This window comes from Delphinus delphis, chromosome 11, assembly GCF_949987515.2.
Source record: "Delphinus delphis chromosome 11, mDelDel1.2, whole genome shotgun sequence".
NCBI classification, from domain to species: Eukaryota; Metazoa; Chordata; class Mammalia; order Artiodactyla; family Delphinidae; genus Delphinus; species Delphinus delphis.
In genome coordinates this window covers 76,107,691-76,134,298 of record NC_082693.1, presented here as the reverse complement: position 1 = coordinate 76,134,298, position 26,608 = coordinate 76,107,691, and the positions used below count along the sequence as shown (strand labels likewise).

Sequence of the window (26,608 nt, the reverse complement as noted above, 5' to 3'; positions counted from 1 at the left end):
ACTGTGAGGCACCCAGGGGAGAGAGGACAGTCCTTTGGGGCTAGGGATATAGTACTGACTTTATGCCCTGCTCTGGGCAGCCCTCGGGGCTGACGGACCATCATTATACTTGCTGGGGGGTTGCCATGGAAACCTGAAGCTGGGGTCACCGGCTATGTCAGTAGATAACAGGAACCCACTGAATCTGTTTCTGAATCCAGTTCTGCTATTTGTCTACCTTCAGGTAAGTTTCCCTCTGGAGACTGATCTCCCCCAGCCCCCCCATAAACCCACCCTTACTCACTGGAGCAGAAACACTGCCAAATGCCTGGAAGACGGGAAACTAAAAGTGCTACCTGGCGAGCAGAGAAAACAGGGTGCCAGTGTTTGCTTTTTAATCAAATTAAGGAAGAACTGTGTCTACTAATCAAACAACCATGCATGGATAACAGCGGAAGACTTGAAAAGCACTTAATAGGATAATCAGTGTTAAAGCAAGAACAATAAAAATGGAAATCGAGGTGGGTTTGGAAAGGTAGCCAAAGGAGGCAAAAGGAAGGCTCAGCCCGGGGACAGTGAGAGGACTAGATCAGGGAGAGGGGACACATGTGCATTTCATGTATTGTTCCAGAAATGCCCAGGCATCCTGAGACTCTGACCTACAGAAATGGCAGTCTCGGTGGGAGAAGAAAGCACAGGCTCGCCTAAGGGTTCACCCGCCACCGAAGTGCGCTAGAAGCAGGTTTGTGACGTGCGCTCTTATCGCTACCCCTCAAGTGTGATGACTTTACTAAGTGCTTTTCGAAGGGGAAGTAGGTACCCAAGGAAAGGGTGCTCCCCCTTTGGGGAGCTGTGGGTCTGAGGTCTGGTTCTTAATTACCTAGCTGCGGACCTGGGGCAAGGCGCTTCCTCTCACCAGGCCTTACAGGCGTGGGTGCAGGAGCTGTGTTCTGTTTAAACTCTCCTTGAGCTACACAGATCTATGTAACTCTCCCCCTTTTTCTTTTTCTTCCCCATTTTCATGGACTCTCTGTATCAAGTTTGGTGTTTTTCCTCCCTGAATTCGTTCTGCTTGTTAGAAATCACCGAATTCAATCCCTCTTTCAAAGTGCCGCGGTGGTAAAGGTGAAGTCCAGCGGCTCCTGTTCATATAGCTGTAGGGTGACCTCCCAACTCAGCATCGAGTTCGAATGCCTTTACCCTGAAGAAACAATGGTTCCCAGACCAGACCCAAAGAAACCCACGTTTGGTACTAACACAGTTGGTCAAGCAAACCACTGAAAGAGCTATAGAATCACTAATAATACAGCTTCCCACTGTTTCCATGGGAACATCCATCCCATCTTGCAGCTGGAAAACCAGGAATCTGGGAGACATATTTCCTCTGTCTTCCGTCTGCTTTAGAAGCAAGGAGTGAAGTGTGGTCCTAACTCAGGGGGGTACGTAGCTCAACAGGGCCAAACGCAGTACAAAAACGTGGGTCACAATTAACATGTTCTTTTGATGACAGAGACTTCCTCTTGTGCTTCTCCTTGACCGTGACTTCCCCTTATCTCATGCTCAGACTCTCTTCCTTGACTCAAATTCCCAAAGCCAGTCTGATCAGGTGAGAACCTAGCGGCACCCCTTCGCCTGTTACTTCAAGGCCACCGCTTGGTTGGAGGGATGCATTTCCCTGTGGGTAAAATGCACCCAAGCACAGCTGTTGGCCTCTTCTCTGCTCCACCTCACTTGGCAGGGCTTGAACAAGTCAGCTTATTAGCTCAGAGGCTCTCCTGTCTCCCGTTAGGCCGTGCTCCAAAAGGCACCTTGGAAAGTTCTCCTCCACAAAAGAGGTCTTCAGGAAATCGAAGAGTAAAGCAAATAAATACATTAAAACCAATGAGAGAATATTCACATGTTAAATAAAATCTTACTCTCTTAATGATGAGCAGTTGGTAAAGTTGAATCTTTTTGACACACTCCAGGAACTGAAGGAGAACGTCACGTTGACAACTAGAACATCTGGAGCAAAGGGGAAAAAGAAGTCATTGACGGTGGAGCCCTGCTATCATCAAGCAAAGCTGTAAATGCAAAAATTAAATATTTTTTGCCTCCTCCACAAAGAGGGTGGGGTGTGCCAGCTGTTCGCTAACATTTCAATCGGTACGTGGCTCCTTCCCGGGGGCCATTCACATCAGGCAGCCGAAGTGCACAGCACACGCCTCCAAACAGACCCGGGCCCACCTCGCGTTCCAGGCCTCCCACGGATAATCACTAAGAAAAAGCCATTTCACAGCCCATTTACAGCTCATACTCTCCCTGGGATCACTATCTCAGCTTGTAATTGGCCACAGCATAAGAATAAAACAAGTCACCGAGCAAGAACTGCCTAGAACATGATAACCGGAATGTTAGAGAAGAAATCCTGCACCTTCAGAAAAATCCATACTACGGATATTTGCCTAACAAACTCCAAAGTGTGGTTCCCATGGGCTGAGAGCCATGATCTTCTTGGAGTCAACTGTTGCCAAATCTATGATGAAGGTTTTCTTATTTGCTTTCGAAAACCTACCCATGGGTTCGAAAACCCCCGAAGAATAAAGTAATAAGATAAAAACTCTGCTAAATCAGCATGAGAGAAATGGCATATTTCCTGTACCTCTTTAACCTACATACTCTACCCTAGGTGATCCCTAAATCTGGTTGTGTATCAGAATCACTTGAGAAATTGGTGAAAATATAGATTCCAGAGCCACACTCCTAGATATGCTGACTCAGCAGAGCTGGGGGATGTCCGGAATCTGTCTGTAATCTCCCCATGTACTGACTGTGTATAGCCAGGTTTTGATGCGGCCGCCTGGAGCGGTGCCTTTCAAATCCTGTTGTGGCCAGGGACCAGTGCTACTCTGTGATATCTTCATTGTCACCCATTCTGGATTAATATCTTCTTCCTTTTATGAGTTAACGGGGAGAGCAGATGATGCTTTTAAAATGAAAAGTCTTTCCTTGACAAATTAAGAAGTTGGCCTAACTTTGTTGGCACCCCTCATTTTTCAACTGAAATATTATTAGTATATGAGTCCAAAAGTCTGAGAACCCTTACTTTAAGGGGTTCTCTTCAGCAGGAATATTCATTCTGAAAGCCAGGATGCCACATAAAATTCTGCTCACATAAAGCGGGTATATGTGAAATGATAATCCTCTGTTCCAAAGACAAGAAGGTTTGGAGGGCTGGCGTGACCTCTCAGCAAGAGCATTTGAACAGACACTTGATAACTGTTAGTAGCATGAACATATGGACAGTAAGTACTGAGGGACTCCCAGGGAAAACACATATCAATGGAATCAACAAGTGTCCAGTGATGGAGACTAGCAAGAGTTGTACTTTCCTGAGTATCAACTGTGCACAAAACACTACTGGGAAATATCACAAGGAAACGAATATATATGCTCTCTGCTCTGGAAGCATTCGCAGTTATTCTAGAAGAGATAAAATAACTTAGGTGAAAAAGCACAGTGACAGTATAGTCAAGGAAACACCCTCTGAGTGGTTCAAGTTCCATGCAGCACCTGGGTACCAAGATTGGGGTGCAGGTGGGGAACCCAGAGGGTGCTGGAACGATCGGGATGATTAGAGCAGAATCTGTCAAGGCTATACGGAAGAGGTGACTTTTCAAAGCAGAAGGGAGACAGGATTTGGTGAAAGAGGCAAAGCCACTACAGGCCACAGACAAAGGTTTGGCAATGGCCACTGGCTGGCTGAATGCAAGAGGTGGGAAGTGGTTTTGTTTGCCTGCTCAGAATATGGAAGGCATCCAGAGAAAAGGGCAGACAAAGGGTTGGGTTCAGTTGACGGAGGCTGTAAAAACAATCAACTACACTATAAATCAACTATATTTCAAGTTTTTTAAAAAGATTTAAAAAAATTTTAAGAAGCAATCAACTAGCTTTCCAAGGTGATCTCAAATACTTCCGGGGCTTCCCTGGTGGCGCAGTGGTTGAGAGTCCACCTGCTGATGCAGGGGACACGGGTTCGTGCCCCGGTCTGGGAAGATCCCACATGCCGCGGAGCGGCTGGGCCCGTGAGCCATGGCCGCTGAGCCTGCGCATCCGGAGCCTGTGCTCCGCAACGGGAGAGGCCACAATAGTGAGAGGCCTGCGTACCGCAAAAAAAAGAAAAAAAAAAAATCAAATACTTCCGAAGCTTATGTTACAGGTGAGCAAGACTTGTGAATCGCATATTCATATTCATGAGACCCAGAGGGACTCATGAATCCTCAGTCTGTCCATTGTATTAACTCCTAACCATCCTTTGAATCCACCCACTTCGCTCCACCCTTACCTGTCTTCAACAGTTTCAGCTCTCAGTCCCATCACCCCGTCACTGCCACAGCTTCCCTTCTCTCTGACCTTTCAGAACTCAGCCCTTCCCTCCTCCTGTCCCATTCTCCACCTGCGGCCATTCATTCAACAGAAATTTATTGATCATCAATGGCTACTTTGTGCCAGACACTTTGTACCTTCTTTGGTATCCATTTTCTACATTCTGCTTTCTACCTTATTTGCCTTGGCCATATAGAACCTCTTCTGGCTCCTCAGACAAAGCTTTTTCTCTCCTTTTGGCCATCACACTAGTTGTTCTCTGACTGCATTACTCTTCCCCTTCTTCTTAGTCCAGCTCAACCCTATTCATCCTCCAGAAAGTTTTCCTTGCATCCTCACCTGCCCCCACAAGTCCAGTTAGGTGCCCTTTTCATGTGCTCCCCATGGTGTGCTATGTTCCCTGCATGCTACCCACTGCACTGTAAGGTGCTGTTTACTCATCTCTACCCCAAGAGGCTCTAAATACTGTGAACAAGGACCAGGTGAGTGTTTTTGGTCACTGACTCCCTACCATTTAGCACAGTGTCTGGCACGTAGATGCTCAATAAATACGTCCTGTATGAATGAACGAATGCAATGAACTTAAGATGATAAAATATTGGCCGTTCTGTTTTCTCATCTCATCAAGGGCATTCCCAGATGTTCAGATCTCTGAATTATCTGAACCATCCATGTAAGGTCAGCCCAAAGGTCTCTGGCTTGACTCCACTCACCTAACCAACTTACCATCCTCTGTCATTCTCCAGCCACATGTGACTGTGGGGTCCTGCACTCCTGTGATGAGTGGAGCAGAGGTGAGCGGGACTGAGGGGAAAAGTGGGAAGCAAGGGGTAGGGGGAGAGAGAGTCTACAGCGTGGGACTATTCAGATTCTGTCATTTAACTTGTTTCCTGGGCAATCTGGACTCAGAAGTTTCTCCTGCCTGCTTCATTTTCTAACAACAACAACAAAAAAAAACAGCAAGAGTCCACTTGCCTTTGTAGGTTGCTCTGGTCGGGATGCTGCAGGTGCAGGTCTCATTGGATACACTTTTGCCCTTGCAGAGCATCCTGCCGGTGTCCACGTTCTGCACCATGCACTCCGAGTGTCTTGGAGAGAAGCTTCCCACCACAGTCACAGTCGTCTGTGTGGGGAAGAAATTTCAGGAACCAAATTATGGTCTTTTTCCATCATTTCCATCCATCCTAGAGCCTTAAATGAACTCACCTCTGACTTGCCATAGAAGGAGAATTTCTTAGATTGCCAATATAAAGAAAGAGATGTTTTGTTGGCTATTTAATTTGCTCTTTTGTGAATCGCATATTCATATCCTTGGACCATTTTTTCTGCTTTGTGTGTATTTTTCTTATCAATTTTAAGAGCTCTCTGTATAGTACAGATATTAATCCTTATCTGTCGTATTTCTGACATATTTTCTCCTGATCTGTTTGTCTTGCAATTTGTATGTGTGTTATCTTTTACCCTACACAATGTGTTTTTATGTAATCAAATGCAGGGTTTCTTGTCTTGGTTATAAAGTTCCTCCCAAAGTCTTGCTTGTGGACAAATATAATATTGTTCCACCATCTTTGTTGCTTTATTTTTTAAACTATGTCTTTAATCCATCTGGACTTTATTTTTATGTATAGTGTAAGATAAGGGTCGAACTTTATTTTTATCCAGATGGTTAATCAGCTATGTCACAACCATTTACTAAAAAAAAAAAATTCCTTTTCCCACTGAACTACCCCTTTTGTCATATATTAAATCACCATATACCTGCAAGCTATTTCTGAACTTTGCACTGTTCCAATTATCTATTGATCTAATTCTATTCCAATGTCATCAAATTTTTACTACTGTGGATTTAAATATATTTATGGCAACTGTCTTTTTTTTTTTTTTTTGCGGTACGTGGGCCTCTCACTGCCATGGCCTCTCCCACTGCGGAGCACAGGCTCCGGACGCGCAGGCTCAGCGGCCATGGCTCACGGGCCCAGCTGCTCCGCGGCATGTGGGATCTTCCCGGACCGGGGCACGAACCCGCGTTCCCTGCATCGGCAGGCAGACTCTCAACCACTGCACCACCAGGGAAGCCCAACTCTCTCTATTTTTATTTTCATAATTTTCTTAGCATTTCCTAAACATTATTCTTCCATATGAACTTTAAGATCATTTTACGCAAATGGGGTGTGGGGACTGTGAGTTTAACTGGAATTGTACTAATATATGCATTAATTTTAGGGGATTTTATATCTTTATGATATTAAGTATTCTCATCCAAATACACAATTTTTTTTCATTTGTTTATGTTTAGGAGGGAGGAGGAGAAGAAGAAAGAAAGAAAGAGAGAGAGAGAGAAAGGAAGGAGGGAGGGATGGAGGGAGGGAGGGAGGAAAGAAGGAAGAAAAAGGAAAAAGAGGAAGAAGAAGAAAAAGAAAAAGGAAAGTTAAAAATAATATGCCAATGGGAGACCACTTCTGCATCACGTGCATGCAGGGGATCTGGTGAGGAGGTGGGCTAAATTTTAGGAAGCTGGGACCATAGGAAGTGGTAACCTTATCACCCACGATGGAGAGTGATAGGTGTCCATCTTCTGTTATACTTCAGACCTCTGCCCAGACTCTGCACAGCCAGCTAAGATCACTGTCTCTCATCTTCTGATACGCTTGCTAAATCTCTTCTAGCCCTGGGATCTCACCCCCATCTTTCCATTTTCAAAAAATCCTGTTTCTGAGCCATAGGATCATGCTGGAATGCAAGTTCTTAGAGTCCAACTTCCACTGGACTGAAGTCCAACCCTCTCCAGGGGACCTGAACATATTACTGAACCCCAGACCATCCCCAGCAGCTCATCTTCAACACCTGGCTGAACTCTCACGCATGCTTCACCCCTGCATTTCTCCCTGTACCGCACATCTCAGCGCATGACCGTTATCACCTGTTATCCTGTACACATGTATGTCTTAAACTGAATTCATTGCTCAAACATCATAACAAAAGCACCGGAAAGCTTGTTAAAGTCCTATTTTCACTAACTGTTTTAAATTTTCCACATTGCCTTCCAGTTCTCATATACATAGCATTTACATAACTGTAATCATTGCATTAATTTATTCCATAAACATTTATCAAGCTGTTAGGAGGTGCCATGTGCTACACAAGGCACTGATTACTTCAGTGAAGCAAGCGGCTACCGTCCTTGCCCTCAAGGAGCTTATAGTCTAGCAGAAGTGTGGGAAAGTCTGCTAGATGAAAACCGGAGGGTCACACGGGATGGAGATCATTAAGAGAGGATAGAAGCCTGGGCTAGGATGGTACAATAGAAATGGAAAGAATTGACAGCTTCAATATACCCATTAGAGGTAGCATGGGGCAGGACTGGAAGTGGGGCATGTGGATGTGGTAAGCAAATGGCTGGACACAGAGGTACTGTATATTGCAATGGGACACACGAGCAGGAGGCAGACCCTGGGTGGAAAAATCAAGACTTCAATTTTTGGATGTGTGTAGTTCAAGATGCTTGTGTGATAATTAAGAAGATATAATAAGCCTGGAGCCCAGAAGCAATCTGAGTGGGAGATAAAGGAGACATCAACATATAGATGGTATATCAAGCCATGGGAGTGGATAAGATTGTCTGTGGACAAAGTACAGAGTCAGAAGAGAGGAAGAGCCAAACCTGGGGCTGAAATAACTCCAACATTTAGAGTCAGGGAGAGAAGGAGCCAGCAAAGGAGGTCGAGGCATAGTCAAGAAGGAAAGAAGAGAGCATGGAGAAGGTGCACCATGGAAGGTGATGGAAGACAGAGTTTCAAAAATGCAGCCAAGAGGCCAAGTAAGATGAGGACTTATAGTGTCTGCTGGAATGGCTCCATGGAGTTCAGTTTCAGGGGAACAATGGGGCAGAAGAAGTTGGAGTTGATCTGAAAATAGGAGACAGTAAGTGTTTTCAAGCCGTGGAAGAAGAGGATAGCCAGGGAGTTGAAGGTATTTTTGTGCGACTTTGGCTTCCAGGCAAGCATGGTTAAAAAGCGGAGACCTTGGCTTGATGAACCCAACGTGGGAATCCTTGCCAAGTTAATAACTCTGTCTTGAGTTAAGTTGGATAAAGACGGAATGAAGACCCAAAGAATCAGATGAGATATGAAGTTTGAGTGTCAATTATCTAGTAATGTCCATGGGGCCAAAGAACTTCTTGCCGCATAACGTTCTATCATTCTATCGACAGACCTTACTTTACGTAACCTTTGCTCTTATTGCCAGTTTGGTTATTTCCAAGTTTCTAAGTCTATAAATGCCGCTGCAATAACATCTGTAAGCTTATGGGTTTTCTTTCAAATTACTTCTTCAGAAGCCTAAGCCTGGAATTAGTGCTTCAGGCAGAATGAATATATTTATGACTTCTGAAACATATCGCCAAATTGCTTTCCAAAAAGGTTGTGTTAATTGGCATCGCCATCACTAGGTGTCAGCAAACCTTATTTTCACTTTAATTTGTACTTATTTGATATCTGGTGAAGCTGAACATACTTCCATATCTATATCCAACCCTCTAAACCTCCTCTTGTGAGAATATACACTTCTGCCCACTTACTTTTTGGTGTCTCTAGATTTTTCTTTTTACTTTCTCCTAGCTTTCATATCTAGCGATTAATATTTTGCCTGTCATAAATGTTTTTCCTGAAGTATGTGCTTTAGTCATCTCTTATTTTTCCTTGTATAGATTTTTTTAAAAAGTCAAGTATATGAATATTTTTCTCTTGCTATTACAGAATATATTCCTTCAGAGCCAGAAAATTATACTTCCAAATTATCTGATGCTCAGTTACTTTCTGTTAGGTTTTTAGATGAATTTCTTAATTAGCCTAAAATTTATTTTATATTTAAAGTAAAAAAGGTGAATTAAACTATGTTTCCACATTGTAAGCCAGTTATTTCATCAACTTTCATGAAATAATTCTTTTGTTTCCTCTTACGATAATGCTCTTTAAAATTTTTACATCTTTTTTTTTTTTTTTTTTGGTACGCGGGCCTCTCACTGTTGTGGCCTCTCCCGTTGCGGAGCACAGGCTCCAGACGCACAGGCTCAGCGGCCATGGCTCACGGGCCCAGCCGCTCCGCGGCATGTGGGATCCTCCCGGACAGGGGCACGAACCCGTGTCCCCTGCATCGGCAGGCGGACTCTCAACCACTGCGCCACCAGGGAAGCCCCAAAATTTTTACATCTATTTCTGAGCTTTCTACTCTATTCCATGGATCTATATTCTTATTTTTAAACCAGAGTCATGGGCCAAATTATTGCCACTATATATGTGTTTACAATCATATGGAAATGGTCTTGCTTAAATAATTTTATTTTTTCAAGATATATCTTGGATATTCTTGACCAGTTCATATTATTATTCCAGATGAACTTTATATTAATTTTAAGACAGTCTATTCAAATTTTCACTGGGATGGCATGAAATCTAGAAAATAGATTGAGGAAGTAGTGACATTTTTATGATCTCTTCCCACCAAGAAACATAGTATATGTCTGGATATATTTAAGATGTTTTTCATATCTTCCAAGAAAATACCTTATGTGTCTTTGTTTTTATATTTGCTTATGCTTTTAATTGATAAGGTTTTCCTATTATGAATTATAAATAGCATCAACAGACCACTGCCTCACTATCTAATTACTATTACTATTGCTTAAGACTAGCTGTCGCATGGCCAAAATCACTATTTTCGTAGCTGGCTTCAACATGTATCTCCTAATAAAAATGATTTTAAAATACAGGGTATATACCTCATTCTTCAAGTTTGTGCCTGAGTACTTCTGTTGTTTTTAATGAATGGGATCTTTCATTAATGGATGTTAACAGTTTGTCTTACATGTAGTAAGGTTATTGTTACTTGAATGTTTACTGAACAATTAAAGTTTTAAAAGCTAATATATTTAGATTTTACAGATATACAACCACTTAAGATTAGCAAATAATGATATTTTTGTCTATTCCATTCTAATAATTATTTCTATCACTTGTTTCTTGTATTACTACACGGGACACAACTTTAGAAACAATGTTGGTTGTATCAGTGATGGAATTGATGTTTCTGTTCTGATGTGTAAAAGAACATTTCTAGTCTCTCCTTTAGGAACCATGCTGTTTGTGGGAAATACTTTTATTCCTACATTTTTTCTGTTTTTATCAGTATAAGCCATTTTTACTGACTGTTAAAAATCTCTTTATAGGTATACAAACATATAATTTTACATAATGCAAAATGAGATGTCACGCATCCCTTTTTGTGTTTGTCTGTGTGTATGAGGATTTCAGTTGTTTGTGTTTTTGTTTGTTTGTTTTTACTTGTCTCTGACCTTTCCTCCACCACATGAATCATTCCATCAGGGGAGCCTATGTTTACAACTTAGCACGAATTCTTCCATGTTTTTCTCCATGCTCAAATAACCATATAGAGCCATACATACATGAACATACACAGGGACATTTTTTGGATCAATACAAGATCATGCTATACATACTTTTCTGCATCTTGATGATTTTACTCAACAAAATCTCATGAAGTCCCTCCAAGACAATCGGAATTGCTCTAATTCTTTCTTTTTAATGCCAATTTCATAACGAGGATGAGGATACACTGTCTTCTCATTGTCTTGTGTAAAGAGACAAAGCTTCTTGGAAACAGAGTCTCTGTACTATATGGGTCTTTTTTTCCCATACCATGAAAGTTACTAGAATGTTATTAGGTATATGATGGGCAGTGAGCAAACACTCTTTGAACCAAGCTAATAGATAGAATTGGGGAAAACCATAGACTTCCATCTCTATGGGTCTGGGATAAGGAATTATTTAAATAACCAAAGATCTAAGACTTTCAGGCAAGTCACAGCTAACAATCAAGATAGGAAATATTTTGAAATAATATGACCAAGAAATGGAGACTGACATCTTATCGAAATTACTAAAATAATCAGCCCAAAGTTGGGTTCAAAGAATAGCTTTACTCAAATTACTAAACTCTTATCTCCTTTACCTTGAGAGTGGTGGTTAGCTGGAGAGAGTGAGGTAAAGGCTTTGTGGGAAGACTCTAGAGGGATTAGGGCAAACCACAGTGGGACTCGGGGTGGGGAAGAAAGCACCCATAGTTCTCTGGGTGGTAAACATCTTTTGTAATGTTCCAGACTAGATGTGAATGGTGATTAACTTATACTAGTGAACCCAAAGACAGGTCAGCAAATTGTGTAAGCAGCACTTTTCAGTCAATGAACAAGTTACTTTCCCTCACCTCACTGAGCCGAAGTACTACCCTTAACATTTTCAAAATGATAAAAGAAAAAAAGCTTTGTGTAATCTTAACTCATCGGAGTCCTGGGTGTATTCAATGATCATGGTATTTTCTACCAGTCTCTATCAGCACTAAAGTCGGCTATTCTGCAGACTGATAAGAGAAATAAAAGTTTGGCCATACCTATACTTCGATGCGTAAGCATCCTTTTCACAGAATCTATTCATTCTGGTGCAGGGCTGATGGAGGCTTGGATGAAGGCTTCGACAGGTTTTTTTTGCCCACCCCCCCCCATCCTCCACACTGCCACCCACACGAGGACAACAGAAAGTGACAACAGTCAGATAACTTGAAATCCATGAGTTCTGATCAGTTATGACCTGAAAGCTTGATTCTTTTTATTATTTATCCCTCATTAAATGCTCTGGCTCTCCTTTATTAAATGTTAAATCATCTTAAGTGGTACGGTTCTTGCTATTTGAAATGGCAAAGTGTAAGGAGAAAGAGAAAGTGACCCATCTCCTTGTTAATGTGGCATTCAAATAAAACAGAGTGAGCTCGACAGACAGGTCAAGGCTGCTGATGGTGATTCTGTACAGTTATCCATAATACAAGAGCTGTAATTAGGGAGAAAATGTCTCCTTCCAGCCACCGAGACTGCAAGGCAGGAATTCCATTCTCCCATGGGGCGCAGTTGGTATGTGAATCAGAAAATGCCTGAATATGCTCACGTTGCTACCTTTCTCTCATCCAATGACAGGGCTGCCGTGCTGCCCATGGCGGTACTGCCATAGCAAGAGCCCATGGACTTTCCAGGGAACACCCCCTTGGGATATTCACTGCCCACATTGCTTTCTCTCCCTCTCTGTCAACATCACCTGAAGCCATGCATGTAAGACAGTTGTCAAGAGAAGTCTGAACACATCAGGAAAAGAAACCATAAAACAGCAAAATTCGACACTTAAGACACATTTAAGGAATCTTGACCATGAATCTGAACTTATTTTTTTTCTCTCTTTTTTAATCAATGTGGGGTTTTTTTTAAAGATTTTTTTTTTGATGTGGACCATTTTTAAAAGTCTTTATTGAATTTGTTACAATACTGCTTCTGTTCTACATTTTGGTTTTTTGGCCACGAGGCATGTGGGATCTTAGCTCCCCAACCAGGGATTGCAACCCGCACCTCTTGCATTGGAAGGCAAAAGTCTTAACCACTGGACTGCCAGGGAAGTCCCTATCAATGTATTTTTCTGAGACATTAGTAGTCCATCTTTTCCTTAATTTCAACAAATAAAGGTCATCTTTAGCTGTGTAAGATGACAAACTCCATGAGGGCAGGCCCATGATGTGTCTTATTCTCTGCTACCTCCCCATCACCTTGCAGAGTGTATGGCATCTGGTGGGCACTAAGTATCAGTTAACTAAATGAGTTTGATAATTTGACAATGAGGATCTCATAACTAAGCTTATTTGATCACTAATGGATATTTTACACACAGAAGGAAGCTGGCGTCAGTTGTGTAAAATGAGACAGTAGAGACCAGTTAAAAATCTTTCCTCTTACCTTATCTTTACTGCTTCGAAATAGGTAAATTTCAGGGCACTTTTTAGCTCCAGATGAAATATCCAGCCAGTTTTCTGAGTTCTTTAAATGCACACAATCTTCTTTAAAAGTACACCTATCAAAAAAGAAAAAAAAAGGGGGGGTAGCAGCACACATGCATCAGTTAAAACTTTCTCATACTTGGCTTCGGTTCAAAATGCCAGGCTTTATATAGTGGATTACTGATTTCAAGAAAGAATAAGAACACGATGCGAAAACCATGAAAAGCAACAGGAAACCAGCAGAGCATTTTTTCCATCATGTCTCAGAGCAGAGAACAAATGTGGACATGTTGAACTTAGACTCCTGAGCCATCTCTCTCAAGATAACATTGCCAAATACATCCAAAACACAGCTTCCCCTGCATCCTACAATTAAACAGCCCCCTTCTAGAAAAACCTGGTACAGAACAGCTCAAGAAACGGTTCACACATTGTATACATTTTAGGTTTGCGATTCATTTCTAGAATATCAACCCATTGTGTAACTTTTTTTGTTGTTAAAAAAAAATGAAAGCGACCATTTTGTGCTTTGCAGTATGATAATCAAATAAACATATTGCAAGGGCAGAGTCTTCCCAAGAATTTGATAAGACATTCCAGAACCATCTGCTACATAACATTTATTTCGACAGATGTCAAATTATATCAAAAGATACTGGGTAAAACATTTGCCAGGGCCGCTTTGCCAAGTCGGCCAGCTCAGAGGATGCCCCCAAATAAATGTTAGGCTGGGGTCAGGGCCAACTACTTTTTTTTTTTTTTTTTCAGGGCCAACTACTTTGATAAACACCATCATAAGCTGAAAGGTGAGATCACCGCTTTGCTTGACGCCTGTCTCTGTCACTCTAGGTCACGCGAACTTGGAAACTCTTGCCTCACCAGCAGGGCCGCCAACTTAACAAGAAGAATGAACACCAAGGGCCCTGTGATTTCCGAATGGTGTTGGGCTCCACAGACATCCCCTGAACGGTATCAAGGAAAAGAACAAAACATCTGTTACCTCTGCCTCCTCGAGGCCCAAGGTTAAAACGAAGGGGTGGAGGAGAACTAGTGACAGTAAGTTTTTAAAAAAACCGAAAATTCATGAATCATGTGAGATTGAAAAGCAACTAAATAATAACCACATTCAGCTCTGGGGAGTCCCTGAAAGGATGTGAGTGGAGTGAGGTGTGGTCCCCAACAGTGCATTTGACTTCACAAGCATTTTATTTCTTCTTCTTCCTCTTCTCTCTCTTTTTTTTAATTCTTAAGAATTTAGGCCCCATGGCTTCATCTTTGAGCGCTGAGCTAATTTGAATATGACAAAAATAGAACAGGAAGCCAGCGAGTTTCATTAACCATCACCCCCAAGTGCAATACTTTCAGCATGTCATCATATTCTACCATCCTGGGGAGCCCTGCTTTCAGGGAGCACATCTGTGCCCAAACTCTCCTCCACCTGTGTCATCTCCTTCTCCTTCTCATGACCGCGGGGACTTTCATCAGCAATTCTCCAAAGCCATAAATTCACCTGACCCTTGATGACTACTTCGTCCATCACAGACATTAAGTTCAAATTAAACCTCCTTTTCAACATCAGGGAGAGTTTGCGATGGAGGTACACGTACGGCTGGATAGAAACACGGAATGATGAGGTTGGTTTCCTATTTTGTATTTGGAAGTGATGATGACTGTCAAAAACTACCTGCCTCTCAGAGGCATTCTGGTTTGTATAAGGCACTTCCTCTGCCTAAAAAGAGGCAAAAAAAAAAGAGAAAAAAGTCAGTTCTAGAGTGACTGGCGTACAAATATTTTTGTAGGCTCTTAATACTGCCTGGGAGTCAAGGCCTAAGGCTGCCAAAAAAACAAGTGTAAAATATTTCATACAAATAGTGCTACAATTTGCCAATTTGTAGGCAGAAAACGGTAGTGCCACTGAATTATCAGTCCCTTTTCTGACCTCCTATGGCATCTCTTGTCAGCACCACACATTTGGGTATTTAATCATATGCTGCCTTGAATTACAACTTAACTGTTTCATATGTCTGTGTCATTTCCCCCCAAGTAAGCTGTAAGATCCTCAAAGGAAAGGAAAGTGTCTTTAATATTTCTTCTATAAATCCTTCAGTGTCTGGCAGCATGGTATGCAAATACTAGGGTTTCAATAAATATTTTTGAATGAATGGATGAAACATGAAATCTCTACAGGTCCTTTCTGTAGGTGATTTTTCTTTCTAGAGTTTCCTTATGATTTATGTCTGACTTATACTTGCAGTCAAGAGACTATCTTTAATGTAAGCTAAAAGTTTGAATCTGGGGCCAGAGAGGCAACAGATTAGAAGTTGAGGTTTTCAGTTTGTCTTTTTGGGGGGAAAAAAAAGAAGAAAAAAAATATATACATGGACCTTTCAATTCCTATTTTGTATAAGGTGAAAACAAAATTTAACCATGTTAAGCAACTAAACATAAATTCCTGGTTTATAAAACACCTCTGAGATTTCTAAACTCTCATTCCTTGCTTCTCACCAGCTGAAAAATAAAAATAAAAAAGCAAACTGTGACACCAAGAATGAATAACCAGATGGTCAACCAACAACAATATCTTATTACTTCTCCAGTACGGCAGATTATAAAATCTTCACGACAGCACGTTACCCACACAGATTTCTTCAGGAGGGGGAACAGATCTTACAGCTCCCACGTTTTAGTAAACAAAACCAGTTACTTTGAAATGGTCCCTTTTGAAAGCCATCACTCTTATTCCTATACATCCACGAAAGCAAGGGTCAAGTGCATAGACACTTAAGCCTTTGCCCAAATACAATTAAAATCTCATTGTCAGACTCGGCTCTCGGTGAGGCGGATCCTCAATGAAGCCGTCTCAAATAGGCTGATTTCTTAACTGGCTTCATTACAATTTCTTCAGGCCACAGATAGGAGGAAAATGGGATTCAAATTAGAATGAGCGCATTCTGGAAAAAAATGGCAGAGATATGTTTGCTTTTCTTATCTTATGCTATTGCCCCACTCTCTACGGAGGATCTCTCCAAAAGTCCTACGCCTCCCAACCAGTACTTTATTTTTCTAGTCCTTATTTCCAGCTAGCTCTCTTGCCTACAAAATAAGGCCAATGTGCAGACACTAGCCTACTTGCAAATTAGGAAACAGCCAGCTCAAATGCAAAGAAAAAAACTGCCTGAAGAAAAAAAAAAATCCCCAAACCCAAAAGTTAATTTAAAAAAACCTTTGCTAGGTTAAAGAACCGTGGATGCAATTTAGTGAATGAAACTATTTAACAGGCTTGTTCATAAAATCTGCTGTAGAGCTTAATCTATTCAAAATAATAAGAGTTTGAGATTGTCACTCACACTATTCGAGTACGTGGACCAACCCTCCCAGACCCCTAACTCGTAACGTTCATTCAAAACCTACCCCGGCCCGACTCATGAACAGGGAGATTCCAGACACTTGTTTCTAAGTTTGCTGTTTGGAATTCAGAAAGCATTTGCATACAATGGGTTTGCTTCCTGAGTTTGTGGAAATCTGTCTAAACCCTGATGTCCCTGAGTAACTACTCCACCATGTACCTGCCTGGAAGGAACACTGCCCCATGCCTGGCACTGTTCTGAGTGTTTACAGTTAGTCTTCCCCCATTAGTCCTCACAACCACCTCATTCTACAGGGGTGAAACGGAGGCTCAGAGAGGTGCAATAACGTGCCAAGGGTGCACAGCCCCAAGTGGCTGAAGTCTTGTTTCAGAGCCCCACGCTTGGCCCCTCGGCTGCAGGGCCTCCTGTGAGCCCTAACTGCCATTTAATAAGGTGCACAAACACCATGACATGTAGAGTTCCTCCTGGCTTCCTGGGGCCCCAACAGTGGTTGGAGAGGGGGCTGTGCCAGGATGAGGCGACAGAGATGAGGACCCCAGGAACAGATGAATAGAGAAGGTGAGACAGCGCATCCAGGACGAAGAGGGGAAGCAAGGATTCGGGAGGAAAACAGGGGCGGGGTGGGGGGGAACCTGAGAGGCCTTGAATTTTCACACATCACTAGCCCTGAATACAAAACATCCAACTAGAGGTTAAAATTCCAGGAGGCCCCAACTCACAAATCTATTGTGTTCCAGAAATTTGCTTGCAAACCATCTGTTTGTAATATGGAATACACTTTTCTCCCCACAGAAATAATGTTATAAACAGTGATTAGGTCTCCAGGTTAGCCCACAAAACCTGTTTATCTGTAATGTAACTTCAGTTCTATCTATCTGCAGTATAAGAGTAGCAGAAAACAATGAGATTGAAGCCATTTGCATCGTATAGCAGTTTTTCTTCTTTACTTATTTGTGTTTCTACTCAGCTGGTAGTCTGGGAACAGTGCCCAGCTGGATCGACTTGTAAATTTATTGTTACAGTATTGTATTTATACAGTATTTCTATTTTTTTTAATGGGGATGGCTTAAATTATTGTTTTCATGCCAACATAAAGAACAGGGAGACCCACCTCTGGAAATGAGCTGAAGTTTCCAGGCAGGTGAAATGCCCATGGGATGGGCTGGGGGACCTTGAGAATCTGACTCTATTAGGCTAAAATCTCTCGGTAAGAAGTTAGCACTTACTCAAACTTGAAATAGAAACTCTGAACTCAGAAATGTAACTTCTACTTCCTGCCACTCGAATTTCATCAGCATCTTCTAATCTAATTGTTCACCAAGAGCAGACAATCCCTGAAGTAAACTGATAACTAAATATCTGGTAATTGGCTTGAATGGGAGCAGTGGTGTGACCTGTTCCAAAGATTCTCTACCGATACAATATCAGAAAACTTTTAACAAGGAAACAATCCAGCCTCTCTCTCAGGAAACAGGAGACTGTGTCCATCCTGTGGGTAGATTTTTGCCACAAGAGCAAAGGTCTTCTGCTAAGTGATTTGAAACAGCTGTCTGCATTTTTCAGAAAGGCACGGAGTCCAGAGGAAGGGCCCCGTGGTCCCCAGAATCAGGGGGCTTTCATTAATGCTGTCAGTCCACAAGATGGAGAAACCAATCTCGACTGAAAAGAAGAGAATTGGAAGTCACTGTGAAAAACTAAACTCTGAATTGCAGGCCTCCAGAGTCAGCCAAGGGGGATGCCAAAATATGAGACCAAAATAACTTGCCGGGAAAGCTGAAAAACTGAATTTCAGCTCCAGTGATGAAGATCCAGTCTACATAAGAAAATGATGCTAATAACAGAGACAATTTAGAAGATTTGTTTTTTTTAAGTGAAAACACCTCACCTGCCAAGAGACGTTCTTTCACATGATTCGATCCACTTATTCTTCACAAAGCTATGAAGTAGGTACAACAAATTTCCCTGCTTTACAGCTGGGGGAAACTGAGGCACGGAAGCCTCCATATTGTTCTCCCAAGGTCACAGAGTTAGGAAGCAGAGCGGCTGAGATACCAAACCAGGCAGTGCAGCTTCCGAGTCCATGGTCTCATCTCCTACCCTGTAATGCCCCTCATAAGGGCTCTCACTCACTGAGCCCTCCCCAGGGGCCAGGCACTGTTTCTAGACTTTCCGGGACTTAACTCGTTGATCCTACAACCACCTCAGGGAGTAGGTATTATTGTTATTGGCTCCATTTCAAAGATGAGGAAACTGAGGCACGGAGAGGTTAGCATGCTATGAATCTCAGCAGTCTGGCACTGGTATCCATACTCTTACTACTGTGCCAATGCCTCAAAATTTTCAAAGGTTTCCGGCACAGCAATGTCATAAATGCCAAGATAAAAGTAAATATGTCCTCCCAGAGCTTGGGCCTTACGGGAAAATATAGGTTTTATTCCACTTCTCAGCATTTCTCAAAGTGTGTTCTTCGGGTTGTTTTAGGTGTTAGTGTTAAAGGAGGGTCAAGAAATTTGGGAAACACTAAATAAAATTTATGGTCTTCTCTATTGCAGGACTTCTCAGAGCCTTGAATATGCCTGTGCGCTTTGTAACTTTCCAAGACAGAAACGGATGATGCACCATCTTCCAACGTTTTTGTTGAGGGATTAGAAGTTCTAGCCATGCACGTTGGGAAACACTGCCTGATCTCAGTTAATGAGTAATAATCCAAACGGAAGATCAAATTAGAAAACTTTGGGCCTTTTTTTACTCTTTTTTTCTCATCTCTCATACCAGTTGATTGTGACCTATTAATTCCAAGCATTTCTCTATACTATCTCCTGCAGTCCGCCTCACCCATCACTTCTCACCTAGGCTCCTGCAGCAGCCATCTGATGGGCCTCCCTCCTCCCTGCCTACAGTCAGCCTCCACAACAACATCTAGGTATTCTCAAGGACAGAACTGATCACACCACTTCCTACTTAGGAACCCGCAGTGGCACCCTTTCACTTACACCAAACGCCTCTACCTACATCACTTTCATGACCGGTGGCCTAGAACACACATTTCCACGCTCATCTCAGTATCCAATACCATGATCGAGCTCCTGCTTTCCTCTCCAAACTCATCCCCAGGCAATCATGGGTTGATAAGTCTGTCTTTCTATTTAGCCTACAAGCTCCTAAATACATCGGTCGCTAATATCTAGTACGTGATGCCTCACAGAGAGCAGTTACTTAATAAACACATGCAGTGAAAACTGCCCAGCTCTTCCTGGCATGTGCAGAATGCCCCAGGGCCTGCAATACTGGTGAAATGGTGTTCCTAGTTCGATGTCACCTCCTCCACATCTACCCAGCCTCCAGGCAAAGCAGTCGTGCCCTCCTCTGTGTCCCCATGGGCACCTTACAAATGTTACAAAGCACAATGCATTGGTTGCTAATTGCCTGTCTCTCTGACCAGACTATAAGATCCCCAAGGAAAAGGCTAACCTTATTCACCTTGGCACCCCCAGGGCCTAGTGCCATATCTAGTATTCCTTCTACAAATATTGTCTGAGTGCCCACAAGACATCAAACACTGGGCACTGGGGACACATGAATGCCTAAGCCAGTTAAAGCTCCCCTCTTAATGAGCTTATATTCTGTTGAGGCACACAGACAAAAACCAAACAAGCAGACAATAATTTAAATAGTTTCAAACTGAGGTAAGTCTTCTGCAGAAATCAAAAATATAGCAGGAAGGAACTACTTCAGATAGGCTGGTCAAGAAAGATGGCATTTCAGCTCAGATTTCAAGGATGAAAACAATCCAGCCACATCAAGAGTAGTGGGAACAGCATTCCAGGCAGAAGGAACAGCGTGTGCCAAGACCCTGAGTTCACTGAAAGCTTGGTCTCTGCAAGGAACTGATTAAAGACCAGACTGGCTAGACTTCAGTGAAGGAAGGGGAGAGTAGAGTGGGTCTGCCAGTTACAAGCCAGTGACCTTGGGCAAATCACATGCCCTCACACTTGTGTCTCTGGCTTTCCAACTGTAGAAACGCAGATAATAATTGTTTCTATCTCACGGAGCTGTTTCAAAAACGTACATCTGTTTAACTGAGGCTTCCAATAATGCCTCAGTAAATATTAGTATAATCGTTGTTATTATATTTATTACACAGGCAAGTGAAACAGAATTTAGGTAAAAGGTTTGGATGACATAAGCCAAACACACACACAAAATCATAGAGATGCAAGAGGGATCTGGGCAATGGGGGTAACCAGACTGCCTTCTGCGTTGCTCACGTACACCAGGTCAACAATCAGCCTGCCTTTTCCATGTAAGGAGGCAGACACAGCTCACGGCTTCTTGGAAGTTTCTTTTTTTAAAAAATAAATTTATTTATTTTATTTTTATTTATTTTTGGCTGTGTTGGGTCTTTGTTGCTGCACACAGGCTTTCTCTAGTTGAGGCGAGCGGGGGCTACTCTTCTTTGCAGTGTGCAGTCTCCTCATTGCAGTGGCTTCTCTTGTCACAGAGCATGGGCTACGTGTGCAGGCTTCAGGAGTTGTGGCTCGCGGGCTCAGTAGTTGTGGCTCGTGGGTTCAGTAGTTGTGGCTTGCAGGCTCAGTAGTTGTGGTGCCCGGGCTTATTTGCTCTGTGGCATGTGGGATCTTCCCGGACCAGGGCTCAAACCCATGTACCCTGCATTGGCAGGCGGATTCTTAACCACTGCGCCACCAGGGAAGCCCCTTGGAAGTTTCTTAATCACAACCCTCCTCCTCCCAAGGGTTCTTGGGGTCACCCTATGCCTTGAGCACCAGCTATGAGAGCACTTTCCACGGCATATTGAAATTATTTGGTCAGTGCCTGCTTCGCACACTAACCTGTGAGCTTCTCCAAGGCAGAGACTCATTCATTTTTGTTTCCCCAGGGCCTAGTATCTGGCCTGGTATTCAACAAGCGTTAGCTAAATTGGATTAAGAATTAAATTTTCAAGTCACTAAATTCTTGTCTATGTCTCCATGATACCAGCATTAAGTTGTTTCATTGATTTTTGTTCACTGGGCTGGCCAGTTAACTGGCGTGGTGGAAAACCAACCTTTGTCTTGAAACTTGGAGCTATTTAGCATACGTAAAACACATCTGCAGACTGAAACACTCACACAAAAGGGAGCTGTGGCCTTCACCCCATGTGGTTCTTTGGTGGGTGATGAGTGCACTAAAAATTGGTGATTTAATTTCCAAACGCAAACCCTGAACTGAAGAATTTAAGGGAGGCATTCGTAAAAAACAGGTAGCAAGGAAATAAAGATGGGAAAATGATGTCTCTTGAGTCAGGAAGATCTGGGTTCCAAACTGCTCTCCCACACATTTGTTCTGTAACAGTGAACACATTCCTTAGCCTCTTAGGACCTCAGTTTCCCCACCAGTAAACAGCTGGCAGCGGTAACAACCCCATCTTCCAGAGAGCAATACTGAATCCCACATGGGGCATTTCAGAAATGGTCCATTCTCCATAGAGCGGGATACAAGTGCCCAAATGTTACAAAACATCACAAGAGCAAAAACACAAAAGACTGGCAGGAAGGCTTCCAATGAAGATATGAACATCTGTTTGAATGTGGAGGAGTTGCTGGGAACAGGACAAGTACTAGGTCACCAAGACAAGTGAAAACATTTGAAGAATTTTTAAAAGCCAATCGATACATACTTACAAAATTGCTTGCTGCCTGAGATAAGGTCATTTCAAAACAAAAAATCTATTCCATTAAAACATATATTTACTAAAAGGGGTGTTCCTAACAGTACCTGCTTGAGTCAGGCTACATCAATTAAAGAGATGCGAAGATAAGTAGTTTGGAGGCTGAGGTTGGACCAAAAACAAAACTGGCTTCTGAGTACGGTAAGCGTTCTCCCTGTGCCAGCCACTGTCAGCTGTCCAGGCGCAAAGAGCTGGGCGCCTTCATAGTTTCAACCCCTCTTCACCTTCTGCTTTGAAATACTCCCAGCTCTTCTAACAGCTGACAAAGATGATGAAGAACCCAGGGGATTCATGTCCACCCAAGACCCGCCCCTCCCAGCGTGAGAAGGCCCCCAAATCCCTTTCAGCATCTTCGGTAACCCAGATGCCCGGGTTTGGCCTCTGCCAGGGTAATTCAGTGATGCCCCCAGGCCCGAATAACATATTCCTCTCTGCTCCCCACTGCTTCCACCCCACAGACAGCTGTCCTACTTGCTTCTACACAATTAGCTGGCACAATGGGGTCCTCACACAAGGAGGTGGGGCCACCCCAAAACCCCATTATTATGATGAACGCTGCCATTAGAGCTGCACTGGACCATAAAGGAGTGTCACTGCACAGACTTCAGGCACGAGGACACATCCCGGATTAGAAGGAAAGGAGGGACAGATGCAGAATTAGAACCACCTTTCACCTCAAACTGTCTTCCCAGCCACTCGGCTAGATGAGGTCATAGCCTACGAAGGGGGCCATCCCCAAAGTGGAGTGTGCTCCTTTGGGTCTTTGCTCAGCTGTCCCCTTCTCCGTGAGGCTTTCCAGGATCCTCCGGTTGAAACTAACCTCCCCTGCCTCCAGTCAGCATGCCCTACCCTCTCCTTGCTTTATTTTTCTTCCTAACAGTGATTGCATCTGACATGCTATTTTCTTCTTTATTTTCACACTGTCCATCCCCCCTCACGTAGTGGGTCGAATAATGTGGTCCCCACAATTCACATCCACCCGGAACCTCAGAATGTGACCTTATTTGGAAACAGGGCCTTCGCAGATGTAACGAGTTAAGGATCTCAAGATGAAATCGTCCTGGATTTAAGGTGTTCAATGACTAGTGTTCTGCCAAGAGAGAGGAGAAGGACATTTAAGGCCACATAAAGATGGAGGCAGAGGTTGGAGATATGCTGCCAGAGGCAAGAAACACCAGGAGCCACCAGGAGCTGGAAGAGGAGAGGAAGGTTTCAGCCCTCGAGCCTTCAGAGGGAAAGTGGCCCTGCTAACAGCTTGATTTTGGATTTCCAGCCTCCAGAACTGTGAGAGAATAAATCTGCATTGTTTGAAACCACTGAGTTGGTGACCACTTGCTATGGCAGCTCTAGGAAACTAACACGGCTCACTAGAAGGACCTCCATGAGGGCAAAGATTTGGGGCTGAGCTGTTCACTGCTAGAGAATCCTGGTGCTTAGAACAGTGTCTGACACACACTAGGTACTCAGTAAAGATCTGTTAAGTGAATGCACGGATGCTTAAACTTTCAAGCTGGAAGGGTTTCTATAACTCAGGTTGGCCCGGAGTTCCATATTTAAACCAGTCATCCATGGTGGGTCCATTTGGACCAGGCTCTGCCCTCTCCTCCCACCACCATGAGGGATAATGTCTCCTTTGTTTCTCCTCCCTTTCACTATAGTGGTAGGGAAAGGTACTGGCTTGGGAGTTAGAGCTGAGCCTAGATTTGAAATCTGGTTCCACTACTTACACAACCTGTAGTAAGCAGATTAATGGCCCCCAACGATGTCTATGTCCTAATCTCTGGGACTTGTTACCTTACATGGCAAAAAGGACTTCAAAGATGTGATTAAGGATCTCAAAATGGGGAGATTATCTTGGATTATCCGAGTGGGCTCAAAGTAATCACAAGAGGCTGCATGAGAGGAGGCAGGAGGGTCAGAGTCAGCAAAAGAGACGTGATGACGGAAACAGAATTCAGAGCCAGAAAGATCTGAAGAGGCTAGACTGCTGGCTTTGAAGATGCAAGAAGAGGCCACAAGCCAAGGAACATAGGCTGCCTCCAGATACTAGAAAAGACAAGGAAACGGATTCTCCCTAACAGCCTCCAGAAGGAATGAAGACCTTTCTACACCTTGGTTTTAGCCCAAGGTGAAACCCACCGCGGACTTCTGACCTCCAGAACTGCAAGGTAATAAATGTATGTTGTTTTAGGCCAGCAAGGTTGTGGTGATTTGCTACCGCAGCAGTAGGAAATGAATATAGAAACCTAAGGCTGTTTTCTCTTCTCAAAAGTGGGAATTGCAATAGTACTTTCTTCACAAGGTACCAGGAGGACTAAACGGAACATGCATGGAACATTCAGGGCACAGCATCTGATGTGTGATAAGCATATTCTCCTCCATGCATGGTGACCCTGCCTCCTGGCTGGGCCTGGACTCAAGGCAGGCTTCCTGGAGAAGGGGCCCTGTAATAGCTTTCTGAAGGATAAGTGGCCACATTCTGATGGATTCCTCTACTGAAAAGCCCTCAGGGGCCTTCTCTGCTACATAATGCCCGCGTCTCACGATGGCAGACTGAACCAGAGTAACTCAGGTTTCAGAAGAATGTGGCGATGGGTTACCATGCACCAGGCGTTGTCTTGGTCAAGTTTTCAGGCAATAGCAGCTCATAGGCCTTAGGGTGGTTGATTGGCCCTGGGGAGGCTTGAGGAAGGAATGTCTCTTGGGAGAGAGAGGGAAGACAGACCTCAAGACAGGAGAGCAATGCAAGGAACTGGGTTTGTCCATAAGCAAATCATTGAATTCTTTTTGCTTATTACTCTGGGGTATTGAGGATGAATATGTTTAGCAGGCAGATTTTAGTTTTTCTCTCCAGTGTTCAAATCCCCTTCTGCTACCCCAACGCTTTCAGAAAGTCTGTTGTCAGACCAGGTTGAGAAATGACCTCGTTCACAGGGTCACGTGTTGAACAGCCAGCCAGCAGATGAAAACCTAAAAACTGCTACCAGGGGCTGCTTGGAAGTCTTCTAACTGTAAACGTGGAAGCATGCAGAAGGATATGAGTAAATGTTAAATTTATACAAACAAGTGAGGGAAGCGCACAGATACCTTATAATTCACACACCTGGGGGCTTTGTCCCCGCCCTGAACACATCCTGGGCAGGGTGGGGCATTCTGGGATGGACAATAAAGATGAGTGTGGCCTCTCCTATGTGGCCCATTTTCTGAAGAGGACCCAGCCCTGGTTCCATTACGTGATTGGGACCGCAAGTGGAGCCCATGGTGGTGGTGGGAGAAGTGGAGAGGTATGTGAAATTTGGAGAAACAGCCGCTAAGTAGATGACTCAGGAAGAGAAGTGAGATCAACTCACTCTTTATAAAATATACTAGAAGACAGTGACCCTAGAGGGGGTAGGAGTGGCAAGTGTGGTACAATTAATGCTTGGGTTAACGCACTTCATGTTCTATATACAATGCCATCAGGATCATCTTTTAAAAACACAAATATTATCGTGCCAGTCCTCTGTTGAAAACCCTTTAATAAGTTCCCAGCACCAACTAACAGAGTCCAAACTCAGAGCCCTTCCCATCGTGGTCCCTCCCATCTACTTCCTTGCTTCCAAAGCCAGCGCTGGGGTAACATGATTCAATTTGCCATCCCCTAAAAGATCTCTTATAGTAGTGACTTCCCTGGTGGTCCAGTGGTTAAGACTCTGTGCTTCCACTACAGGGGGTGCGGGTTCGATCCCTGGTCGGAGAGCTAAGATCCCACAGGTCGCATGGCCAAAACAATAGAATAAAATGATCTCTTTATTGTGCTGGCTCCGCTCCCTGAACTACCTCTCACCCGCTCCTTCCCTCAGGGAACGTCTACTCAGGCCTCAAGACCCATTTTTTTCCTCTTCCCCAGGACCCAATTTTAATGCCACCTCCTCTCTGAAGCCTTTCCCAACCTAGGTTACAACCAACGGCTCCTTCCTCTGGGCTTCCGCCATAGTAGTAGCTAACATGACTTGAGTGCTTGCTATGAACAGGCACTGTGCCTAGGACTTTATGCACATCATCCGGTTTAATTCTCTCAGCAACCCTGCAAGGGAGGCACCGTTACTAGCCCTGCTTTACAGAAGAGGAGATCTGGCACAGGGAAGATAAGAAATTGCAGGTCACAAAGAAGCCTGGATTCGACACCACACACTGGCTCCAGGTCTGCGTTCTTCCTGCTGCCAGTGTGGAAGTCATCCCCCTGCATCACTGGGCACCCCAAGCTGGCTAGTTCTCCGACATTCCGGCTCGGTCAGTGACACCT

General features: G+C 43.5%; 1 protein-coding gene across 1 annotated transcript in view; it reads right to left on the bottom strand.

Annotated features, from left to right (window-relative positions):
• PLXNC1 (plexin C1) overlaps positions 1 to 26,608 on the bottom strand; it is a 141,803-nt gene that overhangs the window by 74,161 nt on the left and 41,034 nt on the right. Inside the window, exons 5-7 of the mRNA XM_060025382.1 lie at positions 13,187 to 13,301; positions 5,320 to 5,467; positions 1,896 to 1,983 (exon numbers count right to left, since the gene is read on the bottom strand). Of these exons, the coding sequence (XP_059881365.1) occupies positions 1,896 to 1,983; positions 5,320 to 5,467; positions 13,187 to 13,301 (351 nt within the window). The remainder of the gene's footprint in view (positions 1 to 1,895; positions 1,984 to 5,319; positions 5,468 to 13,186; positions 13,302 to 26,608) is intronic.